The sequence below is a fragment of the Tetrahymena thermophila genome (assembly GCF_000189635.1).
Source record: "Tetrahymena thermophila SB210 genomic scaffold scf_8254477, whole genome shotgun sequence".
NCBI lineage: Eukaryota > Ciliophora > Oligohymenophorea > Hymenostomatida > Tetrahymenidae > Tetrahymena > Tetrahymena thermophila.
The window spans coordinates 678-14,272 of NW_002476252.1; the positions used below are offsets into that span (position 1 = coordinate 678).

The window sequence follows — 13,595 nt, forward strand, 5'->3', positions numbered from 1 at the left end:
TTTGTACCATTCTAAAAATATATATTAATAAATCAGTTTCCTTATATATTCTCCTTTCATTAAGATATAAATAGTAAATACTGTAATTTAAAATCATATTTAAAAAAAGTCAAGGAATTTTTTTATTCCACTGACAATGCGTTGCCAATATCTATTATATGTTTTTAATTTAAAAAATAACCATATTTATTAAATAGATTTTTAAGATAAATTTTGAAATTAATTTTAATATTTTAAAATAATAATATAATAAAAACTAAATTTTATAAATTAATTTAATTTTAAACAATTAAATAATCAATTTACTACATAGAACATTTAATTTATAAAATTTTATTCTATCTTAAAATTTTACATTCATAGAGTAGTAATTTTTTTCTTTTGTATTTAGATACTTAAAATTATCTATTTTATTTATTTATTCAATTTCAGCATTTAATTTGAATTTACCTAAAATATTATTGGATAAAATCGTTTTCATATAGAAGATTAATGTGGAATAGGGTAAAAATTCTCATAGAACTCTTTAATTAATCTCTTAACCAGCAAAAGAGATAAACCCATCCAATTAAAAATACAATGCAGATAATAATTATTTAAAAAAGGAGTAAATAAAGCAATCTTTATTTCAGTAGTTATTAATTATTTTGCAATTGATCATTTTAATATTGTTTAATTCCATTAACAATTTCCGAAATTACTTGAATTAGCTATTTAAATTCAATAAATGAATAAGAATATTATGATTAAGCAAAATGATCAATTAATTCATTCATGTCTTCGATTGAATACATTTCATACATCTCTTAAAATGTTTAAAAAACCATTTAAATTGAAAATATTAAGCCTTTTTATAGGATTCCTTTATACAAGCTGTTGCATTACAACTCCGTTATGTTGGAATTAAAATATTAAGGATAATTTTTTCTCACATCGCAGACATTTTGTTTTAACAGATTCAAATAAAAGTTTTTATACATTGCTTAATCATTTATTGTTATTCCTACTTCTACAACTAAATTTTAGATATATTAATTGTAATTTTAGTTTTAGCTTTAAATAATTGACAAATATTCATATTAGAGAGATTTTTATGGATGTAATTATTTAGATATTAGAAAAACTTATTCCATATGAGATGAGAAATTTTAAATTATCAAAGAGAAAATATCAATTAAAGAAATCTTAACTTTTAGTGTGTGCTAAGATTCTTTTTCAAAGGGATCAAATGCAATTAAATTAATAATAGGTATTACTAGCAGTAGTAATAAAACTATAATTCCTAAAAAAAGTAATATTAAATTTAGTTTCGGTATGCTGCTGAATGATGCAATTTTTCTTTTTCGCTTATTTTGCTATCTTTGAATTTAATTTGGAGCTGGATTATGATGTCTGATCTCTTGCAATTAAGCTTCTTTGCTTTCTATATTTGAATATAAGCATAGATCTCTTACTTGTTAAATTTGTTTTTATTTAATGGAATTTCGATTCTTAATTTATGCTTTATTGTCACAAGTTTGGTTTTCTAAGATTTTCATTTAGTCAGTTTTTTGTAGATTTATTTCAATTTATTTGATCTTAGACTCTATTACAGATGGAGAAAATGTACCAAAGAGCTTTAAAATATTTTGCTTTTAAACTTGAATAATGCAATTTAGAGGTAAAATCGATAATATTAGCAAAGAGCTAATTGTTGAAAATAACATAATTGTAAATATTTGGTAGTAATCCATAATTTCGAATTTGTTTTAAGCATGGTTTTCAACAATTAGTTGCAGATCTTTCATTTTTTGCTTGAAGTTTATGATATTTCCCCATATAAAATCTTCTTGAGAATCTTCATAATTCAAATAATAAAACACAATTTATTGTAAAAGCTACTTTAATGCAGCTTATAAACTTGTTTCATAAGTGAAGAAATTATTTTTTTATTATATATAATTTTCATCTTTTGCTCTTTTAATGTGAACTTTAAACTAATTTTTTTGCAATTCATCAAGTTATTCATCATTGTTGTTTGTCAGGATAAGTCTTTCCAACTTTAACTTGTAGTCTTATATTAATAGATATTGCTGATAATTAATTTGACTAGATTCATATTTTTAAAGATCGTTACTGTCAATGATTAAATATTTATTCTTTTCAAGAATAGTACCATATCTGTATAGCGAAATGAAATTCAAAGGGTCTATAAAGCAAAATAGAGCATCATCTATTTCTAAGAATGATTTGGCAAAAGAATTTAAATTTTATAAATTTTGAATGTAAATGACAAAAGAAACAATAATTAGAATGAGAAAAGCTGCAATTCCTGTGAAAGCCATTAACTTTAATCCAAAAGTAAATTCATTTTTTTTTACTCGTTTTATCATTTTCCTTTTCATCATTTATTCAGCGCTATGTTTACTACTAGAATTTATGCTAGATATTTCGTTTTATTTATTTTGTTAAAATTATTCTTTTTCTCTCCAGTTTATATTACTTGTTAAATTTGATGATGAATGTGAGCTTTAGTTGTCTGATTAGTTTATTTTATTCGGAGAATTATTTTAGATATTCTCTAAATTGTCTTTGCTTTGATAGCTAGAAATTTTATTTGATGCAATTGGCTCAATAATATGTATTTATTTTGTTTTATTAGGTAAAAATGTAAAGTGTCTTTGTTAATTTGTCTGATTTATTTGTATTTATAATCTATCTAGGCTAATTACACTAGGAGACAAAATTGTTTCTACTTACTCAACTGCATTCGTGGAAATTTTATAAGATTAATTTTGTGTTAATAACTATTAATCATAATTGAAATAATTTCCATTTTGATTTAATTATCTTTTTTCATTGTGCTACTGCTGATAATTTTTTAAATTTTACGAATCACAACTTCCATTACTATTCTGATGTAGAGAAAGTTTCTATTCGACACTATCATTTTGAAATTGTTGTTATTAATAACTTCTAAGAGAATTTTTTTCATACTCTTTGTTTTTAAACGCATTAAAATCTTAATTTTCAAAGATTTAAGAAAACTCTTTTGATGAAAAAAATTGAGAATTGGTGAAATTTGCATTTTATTATAATTATATTTTTTCCTAGTTCAAGGATTCTTTCATTTCCTTTAATCTATTAAGTTGTTCAAAGATTAAATTTTTTTAAACATAGTCAGTTATTTATGAGTAAAAATCAATTTCAATCAAATTAATATTGATTTTATTTTTTATAGAATGGCTTAATAACCTAAACTGAATATGAAAAACTTAATTATTCTAACAAAACATATTACTATTATTGTTAGTTTTTAAGGATTAATATAAACTTTCTGATAATAGTGTTTAGCTTTTGTCTGACTAAGGTTTTTTAATTACTAAAACAGAATTTAAGTGTTAATTTAACTACTAAGTCTAAAATAAATCTTCTAAAGTAGGAATCAGATCAAATATGTTTAATTGAGATCCTAATTAATAATAGAATTATTATAAATAAGTTAATAGATTAAATTATTTATTAATAAAAAATAAAGCATAAATAAATTAATTAATATCTTTATTACCGTTTTTATATCCTAGAGGTTAAAAAATATCTAAAAATATTTTCCTTGAAAAATCAGTGATTTTTCCTTCATTTTCAAAAAATATGTAAGAAAAATATTGTTTCTTTTTTTGAATGAGAGCACAGACTCCAAAATCGTTTTCAAAAGCTTCTATTTTTATTCTCAAATCAATAGGAAAAACAAATTCTTCATTATCTAAACCAAATATATTTCTATTTCCTTTTTGTATTTATTTCATGAAAGTCAAGCAACTTAAAAATAAATAAAAAATAAAAGAATATTATATATATATTTGCAGTTTTTCAAAATTTTAACACTGTAAAATGTCATTTTATTAGTATAAATTAAATAAAGATTTAAAACTATTTATCAACCTATATAAATTAAAAATTAAAAAATTGAAATTTTTGAGAATTTGTTAAATACCTAAATTTATGATAGCCATCTATTCATCATCAACAAAATGTTAGATTATTTAATCGTGATGTTTTTTCAGCATATTTGGTATTAAAGTATTCAGTTCTTTGCCATGAATAAATTCAGAACTGTATCCAAACATATTTTAAAATAATTTAGAAGTCTATTTAATCACATATTTCTTTTCTATCAAAGATGTAAATATGACAGATATTTTTTCTGATTGCTAATTGATTAAATTTAGTTTTTTATATTTATTATTCTTTTATTAATTTAGATTTTAAGCAGCATCTTGAAATTCTTTTATACTTCTATTTTAGAAGCCAAAAATTGAAATGAAAATGTAGGCTAGAAATTCAAGATCCGAATCATAAGGATTTATTTAAAATAACTCAATAAAAGTTTATTCTAAATCTTCCTTCTGATTTAATATTGGAGCATACATTTCTTATAATTATTACAAATTAATAAAGTCTCCACTAAGAAAATCGTAAAAATTGCCAATTTAAAGTAAAACTTTTCTTAATTTTTCTTTGCAATCGTTTATTTTATCAGCAAATATAATAACATCCATCATATTTAAATTCTAATTTTCAATCTTAGAGTAAGTCAATTTACTTTATTTATCTTTTAGAATTTATCTCTTAAGTTGCTAAAAGCAAAATAGCTAAGTCGAACCAACAGAATTTCTTTAATTTGCTAATTCATTTGAAATTTAAAAAAGGCTTACAAAACATTTTGTTGGATTATTTATTATTTCGTGAAGATAGCTTAACTGTGATAATTTTAATTCGTTAAGAATTTATTAGGGTTTTTATATTCTCTTTATTTAAATATGCTATTCTAATAAGTGATGTGTTACTCTCTGAACATATTCCTGCCTAAAATGCAAATAAGACATTTCTTTTATTTGCAAACAATCATTTTTCTCCTTTATTTTAAAATATTTTATAAATTCAAATAGCTAAAAAATTAATTTCAAGCAATAAAAAAAAGCATTTAAAAAATAAAAATTTTCTTTTTATCTTCATTTTGAATTTTTTAATAAATATTAATAATTCTAATTTAGTAAATTCAATAATTGAAGTCTAAATAGAATTTATTTAAATAAAAGTAATTTATTTATTTATTTATTTATTTGTTTGGTTGTTTATTTATTTATTTATTACGTGTTTTCTGTATTTATAGCAAAAACAAGATTGATAGTGATCTTCACAATTCTATTCATGGATTTATATGATCGTTTCGTAATTGATTCCTTGTCCTCTATTTAGGTAGCTTTCCTAGCTTAAAAGCGATTAATTTAATAGCAATCTTATAATTTTTAAGAATTTTGAGTCACTACACTTCAAAAGCTCCTTTTAATTTTAAAACTTTTCAAATAAACTTTCATTTTCTTTTTCTTTGTAATTTTTGATTAATTTAATAGACAAAGGCACTGTGATTATGCAAGCAATAAACACTTCAGTATCATTGAAAATATATATTTGTAACACAATACAAAGAGAAACTTGAAAAGAGAAAGCAATTAAATAACAATAGATTTTGTTAATAAAGCTTGATAAATAGTAATCATTGATTAATAAAAAATTAATCTCAACTAAAAAATACAGTAAGGAGTAGATGGCAACAAATCTATGATCTTAAAATTAATAAAGAAATATTAAAATAGTTCTCAAGCATAATAAGAATAATTTTAATTTGTTTGGTCGTTTAGATAGATAGTTTTCTGATTCTTGGAACGAGTAGCTAAAATTGTGGATCTCCAAAAAATATCCTAAAATATTATTAAAAAAGATTTTTAATAATTGATCAATTAAATTGCATATATTATTAATGTGTTTATTTATTAATTAATTAGAACTTTGATAAATGAAGTCATTGTTAAATGATAAATAGTAATGGATTTAACCAATGTTTTAAAAGCTTTTATTCAATCATTTTAATTAAAATTTTATAGAAGTTGAAATTTAAAAGCAAACAAACAATCATGAAATTTACCTATGAGTAGAGTAAGTATAAGATTTAAATAGGATAATGTTACTATATAAATAGAGTACATTGAGGTGTTCTATGATAGAATAAAGGCAGAGACGTTAAGAAATACGTAAAAAGGCCAATAGTTGTAGAAGGTTGTGTAAAAAAAACAGCAATTTGTCAAGTATTTTACCAGTTTTAACTTTTTAGAATTATATACAATAACCAGAGCGAATATAAAGAAGCTATTAAGTAAAGATGAAACAAGAACTAGTAATTTTAAGTAAAATCTCTCAGGTTAAAAGTAGTCATTAATTAATGGTATAACTTAAAAATAAGTGATGAGATTTGACAATTTATTCATTTTATTGTATTGGATCGTCTCTGGTAATTATGATAAATTATTCTAATTATTCTTAGATACGAATGAAAGCACAGTAATACTGTTAATTATAACCATGGAAATCGATAAATTCTTACTCAGTTTGACAGGATAGATAAGTTTAATCATATCATTAAAGTAAAATTATTTTACCCGAGTGAAAAAATTGCTTTAGGATTTCAGCTGAGCTTTCTTAGTTATCATTTAAATTTTTAGGTATTAAAGAGTTTATTTTATTTTTATTATTAACTTTATTTTTTGATTGATATGATAATTTCTGAATATAAATAAATAAAACTAGTAAGTAAGTATGTAAGTATATACCATAATATCATACATTTTTTGAGTCAGTAGCTTATATTTTTTAAATGTAATTTATAATCCCTTATTAATATATATATTTTATTTCCTCTAATAGACTCAAATCGGTTTAGTTTTTGTTACCTTTTTCATTTATAGAGATTAAGTTATTAATTAGATTAATACTTTATAAATTTAAAATACATCTAAAACTTTTAAAGCAAAAATTAAAAACCAGTTTTACGAAAAATAATACTTACTATTTATTTTATTTGATAAATTATTTTAATTTTTAGATAATTGTTTTTAATTTCTTTAAATAAATCTAAAAATAGAAGAAAATCTATTCAATTCTATCTGATAAAAAAATTAGATTCTTATGAGAAGTAAATTAAATCTTTTATAAAGATTTTTACTTTTTTGTACTATCTATCAGGTTCTAAAAATATATGAAAGCATTTTTTTATTTCTTTTCAATTTTGTTTATTTTATAAAATTATTTTTTGCTAAATACTTGTTTCCTGCTCGCTCGCTCGATCAATAATTATCAGAGGATAGCTATATTAAGAATAAAATATATTAGAGGGTTGTTATTGATTAAGTATATGAGAAAAATGGTTTCGATTAAATATATTAGAAAAGTGGTTGGTTCAGATTAAATATACTAGAAAAGTGGTATCGATTAAATATAATGTATTATCAATAATTTAATAGTCAAGTGTCAAAATTAAAGATTTCATCCAGATTTTTATTTATATTCAATAGAAAAAATACTAAAAATAGTAAATTTAATCTAATTATAACAAATTAAGATTCTGATAAAAATATTAATTCATTTAAAAAAGAATTTTATGAATTTTTACATTAGGGTTATATAGCTAATTTATTTTTATTAAATATATAAAAATATATAAAAAGTATAATTAACTTATTAGTACTAATGTTTTTCTAAAAGGTATGAAGGAAGGAAGAGCTTGTTAAAAGCTTTTGATTTTATAAATATTAAAATGATAGATATTTTAAAATACTTTAATTTAAAAGACTTAAAATCGCTAAAACTATTTTTCAAATTAAAAACATATTATTTTTTTTTAATTTAAAAAATGATTTTTTAAGATTTAATAAAATAAAATACATCAATTTAGTTAATACATTTCATTCAAATACAATTACTTTACTTTAAATTTTGTCCAATTTTTAATTTTAATAACATGTAATTACTTTAATGCCTGAAATTTATTTATCTTAAAAGTATTTTGAAATATTTAATAATATTCATTTCTCAATTCTTATTTGTTTAAAATATTGTTAGATGAATTAATTTTCATAGAGAAGATTTATGTGGAACAATTTAAAAATTTTTATTACATTTCCAAGTTAATCTTTAAACCAGTAAAAGAGGTATACCCATCCTATTAAAAACACTATGATAAAAATTATTAATTGAGTAACAAAGAAGTACAGCAAATTTTATTTCACTTAGCTTTCATATTATTGTAGCTAGTCATTCTAATACTATCTAATTCCATTAACTACTTCTGAAATTACCTGAATCAGCTATTTAAATTGAATTATAGAATACTAATTTTGAAAGTCAACCAATTAATTAGTAACTTCATTGATATCTTAATATGAATAAATCTGATACAATTCTTAAAATGTTTAAAACACCTTTTAAACTGAAAATATTAATCCTCTTTATAATATTCCATTAAATATGTTGCTGCAGTTTGATTCAGTTATATTAGAGTTAAAATACTAAGGATAATTTGATCTCACTTGGCACACATTTGAATTTAGCAGGTTTTTATAAAAATCCACATATAAACCTTAATTATTTCTTTTTATATCTAAATCAATAGTTAGGTCTTAAAGGTTTTAAAATGATTTTTGATTATTATTTTAGAGATCTTATAAGTAGGTTTGATAATAAGAAGTTGAAGGAGATATGCCTATTAAGATTAGATATATTTATTCCATATGAGCGCTAAAGTTTTCAATAGTTAGTGAATAAACATCGATCAAGGAAATTCTATCTTTTAAAGTGACTTTGGATTCTGCTTCAAACTTATTAAATACAACAAGATTTAAAATAGGCATGACTAAAAGTAGCACTACAGCAACTATCCCAAATAAAAACAAGACTAAGTTAAATTTCTTTATACTACTAAAAGATGCTATTTACCTGTTGCGTCTATCTAGCTATCTTTGAATATATCTATGAACTTAATTGTTTAAATTCTTTTCATATTTTTAAGCTTATTCACTCAGTAAATTTGAATTGAACTTAAGATTTTTAATTTATGGTATTTGCTTTTACTAATTTTAAGCGCTTTTAAATACATCATTACTGTTATTAGTTTATTCTAAGACATTGAATTATTCAATTTTGTGAAGACCAAGTTCAATTTATTCGATTTAAAACTCAATTGAAGATGGAGAAAATGTGCCAAAAAGTTTTAAAATCTTTTCCTTTTAGGATTAAATCAAAATATTTAGAGGCAAAATTGAAGAAATAAGGACAGCGTTTATAGTTGCAAACAAGATGATTGCAAATGTTTAATACAAATTCATGTTATTAAATTAGTCTTGGGCATAATTTTCAACAATTTGTTGTAAATTTTTCATTCGTTGTTTAAAGTTGTAGATGTTTCCCCAAATAAAACCTTCTTGCTATTCCTCATAATTGATATAATAAAATACAATTTCATAGAAAAACTCCATTAAGGTGTATTATAAACTTTATTTGAAAGTAATGGTGGAATTTTATTTAAATCCATCGCCTTTCTAAAACCCAGCTTCGTAAATTTAAACTTAAAACATATTTTTTTATAATTCATCGAGCTAATCTCCACTGTCATTATTTAAAACAAGCTTTTGTAAGTTTAGATTATAATCTTATAATGTTCTTTACTGCTAAAAGTAAATCTGATTAAATTCGTAATTTTAAAGGTCTAAGCTGTCTATTATGAAGAATTAGCCATATCCTAGTAGATTTTAAAAGTTAATTAGCCCAACAAAATTCATAACATCTATAAAGCAAAATATAGCACCATCAATTTTCAAAAAAGACTGGACAAATGAATCTAAGCTTTTTAAATTCTGAATGTAAATGATTAAAGATACAATACTGAGAATAGTAAAAGCTCCAACTCCTGTGAAAGTTATTAATTACAATCCATTGGAATATTTTGCTTTTTTAATTCTTTATATCATTTTCTTTTTCAATATTTCCTCAGTGCTGAACTTACTAGAATTGACACTAGCGATTTCGTTTTTTAATTCTTGTTTCATTTCTTCTTTTTCTTTAAAATATTTTTTTGTTTATTCTCTATTTAGATTTTATAACTCTTCACTGAGAATTTATTCTTCTAAAAATGGATGATCTATGCTATTTATTATATTTTTATTTTTATTTTAAATTACATTTGATTGATTTTTTATGATAAATTTGTTAGATGCATTATTAGATGAAATTTCTTAGAGATTCTGTTTTAGTGATTAAATATTTTAAGCAGGCAAAAAAATGATATCTTGTTACTCGTTTGATTAGTTAATCAGAATCTGTTATCTTTCTTAACTTAGAATCGTTGGAGACAAAATTTCTTAGAGATTCTAACTAAATGATTAAAAATTTTAAGTCGGCATAAAAACAATATCTTGTTACTCGTTTGATTTGTTTATCAGAAACTGTAGTCTATCTTGACTAACAATCGTTGGAGACGAAATTATTTCTGGTTATTCAAATGTATTTGATGGTATCCCTCTAGGGTAATTTTAAAATTATATTTCAATGCTCTGTTTATCAAGATTTCCATTTTAACTTAGACATTTTAATTCTAAATAAGTTTTTTGAGATTAATTTTCAGTGTTTTTGAAGAAATTTATTTCTTGAAACATTTTTTAATTTAAACTATTATTTTAACTTTGAGATTCTTAGATTTCTACTAAATTTGGATTTAGATCTATCTTATTTGCTATATTTTTTTTAATTGTTTGACATTTTTAAAAGTTTCTTAAATGATTTTTTTCATTTTCTTTGTTTTTGATTTAATTTTAGTCTTAATTCTCAAATAATTATGAGAATTCCCTTGTAGAAAAATACTGTTGCTACATAGATTTCATATATTCTGTAGTTTATTAACTCTAGACCATTTTTTGAAAATCTTGTTATTATTTCAAAGCTTATTATTTATTTAACTAATCTAAAATAATATCTTTTTTAATTTGGTCTGTTTCTTTTTGGTAATAATCTATTTCTATTAAATTAATATTGACTTTTTTCTTTGTGATAAGTCTTAAAAACCTGAATTTAATATGAAAAATTTCGCTGCTTTGTGAGAAAAGATTATTATTATTTTTAGGTGATTAAATAGGCTTTTCATGAGAATCTGATTTTGTATTTTTGAAAATTGTTGGTTGTTTTACTGCCATAATCGTACTTACTTATATGTTTGACTACTGAGTCTTAATTAATTCTTCTAATGAAGGAATCAGATCAAATATATTTATTTGTCGCTCTTTTAAATTATTTGTTTGTTATTTAATAAAGAATTAACTTCAAATATTTTACCTGATTTAAAAACAGGAGTTTAAAATATGTCTAAAAAAATTTTCTTTGAAAAATCAGTGATTATTCCTTCATCTTCAAAAAATATATATGAAAAATGTTATTATTTTTTCTAAATGAGAGCACAAACACCTAAATCATTTTCTAAAAGTTGTAATTTAATTCTCAAACTAATTGGAAAAACAAATCCCCTATCATCCAGACCAAAAACATTTCTCTCACCTTTATTAATTAAATTTATTTATTTTATTATAAAATAGTAAAAAATAAAATAAAATGTTTAAAACTTTTCATAAAATTTTAAATTTTCTTTAACCAGAATGAATTTATCTCGAAATCTTTTATTAAGATTTGATTTATTAAAAAATAAAAATTATCAAATTTTTAATATAATTTAAAAAATCAGAACTATTAGTTAGTAAGTATGTATGTATGTATGTATGTATGTAATATGCGGAAATTAATAAATGCAAATATAATTCTAAAAATAATACCTAAATTGATAATATCCATAGATTATTCATTGATAAATGACTGAATCATTAAATTATGATGCTTTTTGAGCAGATTTGGTATTAAAGTGTTTAGTTGCTTTCCTTGAATATTTTCAGAAGTGAACCCAAACGTTTTTTCGAATATTTTAGATGTTTTTTTAACAATAAACTCTTTTTCTATTAGCGACATATATAATAGGCATGATTTTTCTGCTTTTTAATAGATTTAGTTCTGTCTTTTTTATTAACCATTCTTCTACTAAGAAATATCAAAAGCATCTTCTTGGAATTCTTTGATTTTTCTATTTTAGAAGTCCAAAATTGATGTAAAAATACATGTTAGATATTAAAGATCAAAGTTTAAAGCATTTATTTAAAATAATTCTTTTAAATTTTATTCTAAATCTTCATTTAAAGTAATTATGGGAAGAGACATATTCTACACTTAATATAAATCAATAAAGTGCCCACTTAAGAAATCATAAAATTGACCAATTTAAAGCATAGCTCTTTTTAATTTTTCATTACAGTCATTTATTTTATCATTAAATACAATGACTTCCATCATTTTTAGCTTTTAATTTTCTATATTTGAGTCAAATAACTTTATTTAGTAATCATTCAAAATTTAAAGCTTTAGTTGCTCAAAGTAAAATAGTTAAATCAAACTAGTTTGATTCTTTTCATTTAGATAAATATTTGCAATTTATTAAAGATTTACAAGAACCCTAGTGGGATCGTTAATTACTTGATAAAGATAGTTCAAATAAGATAATTATAATTTCTAAATGCTTTCTTTTTAGTTACTTTTTTGCTTGTTTTAGATATAAACTTCAAATAATTGTAAAATAACTCTTTAAGCATAATCCTATCTTGAATGACTTTATGAAAATTCTTCTATTTGCAAAGAATTAATTTTCTCCTATTTAAAAAATAATAAATTAAAAATGTAAAAAATTAGGTAAGTAGGTAGTTAATTAATTAATTAATTATTAAAAAGAAGATTGAAATTTTAATGAAATTTAGTCTTTATTCAACATTAATCAAAGTAATTCTTTTTGTAATTTTAATAAAAACAAACCTTTATGCAGTTCTAATCAAAATAAATATTCTTGAATATTAAAATGTAAATAAATAAATATCTAAAAAATTATTTTTTTATTTCAAAAAATTAATAAAAGAAAATATTTTACAATCGTATTCTTATATTTATAGCAAAAACAAGATTGATCTTTATATTCACATCTAGCTTCATGAATTTATATTAATGTTTCATAGTTAATTCCTTTTTTTCTATTTAATTAGCTTTCTTAGCTTGAAATTGATTAATCAATGAATATTTTTATAATTTTTAAGAATTTGGAATTATTGCATCCAAAAAGCTCTCTCTCACTTGTAAATTAAAAGAATAAACTTTAATCATAATATTCTTTGTATTTTACTATAATTTGAATTGTTAAAGGGACTGTGATTATGCAAGCAAAAATTACATCTGTGTTTGGAAAGATGTATATTTCAATCAAAATACAAAGAGAAATTTGTAGTGAAGAAGCGCATAAATAGCAGTAAATTTTGTTGATATATTTAGATAAGTAATGATCTTCGAATAATAATAAAGTAACCTCAATGAAAAAGTAAAAAAAAGAGAAAACAGCTAGTAAGTTGTGGACTTAAAATTAATATAAAAATATTAAAATTGTTCTCAAAAACATTAAAAATAATTTGTATTGATTTGATTATTTCGCCAGATAGTTTTGTGACTCTATAAATGAGTAGCTGAAATCATGAATCTCTAGAAAATATCCTAATAAATTCAAAAAGAGGTTTTGCTTATTACAATAAAAACTCTAAATTAATTTAAAAAATGTAATTTATGAATGTGATTTATTAAGATAATGAATGTTAGGT

General features: G+C 21.5%; 2 protein-coding genes across 2 annotated transcripts; both read right to left on the reverse strand. All coding sequences in view use genetic code 6, as the record gives it.

Annotated features, from left to right (window-relative positions):
* Positions 1 to 885: 885 nt before the first annotated feature.
* TTHERM_01247770 (transmembrane protein, putative) lies at positions 886 to 4,541 on the reverse strand (the record flags this gene model as incomplete). Its single annotated transcript, XM_001029905.2, has 3 exons — positions 886 to 3,451; positions 3,548 to 3,766; positions 3,974 to 4,541. Coding segments are annotated over 3 exons (3,353 nt in total), but the record flags the coding sequence as incomplete, so codon positions are not given.
* Positions 4,542 to 8,644: 4,103 nt separating this feature from the next.
* On the reverse strand, positions 8,645 to 12,255 carry TTHERM_01247780 (PAS domain S-box protein; the record flags this gene model as incomplete). The annotated part of the gene is made up of 4 exons (XM_001029906.2): positions 8,645 to 8,690; positions 8,809 to 11,143; positions 11,197 to 11,415; positions 11,688 to 12,255. The coding sequence occupies 4 exons, from the start codon at positions 12,253 to 12,255 to the stop codon at positions 8,645 to 8,647; spliced, it is 3,168 nt and encodes a 1,055-aa protein (XP_001029906.2).
* Between the last annotated feature and the right edge of the window lie 1,340 nt (positions 12,256 to 13,595).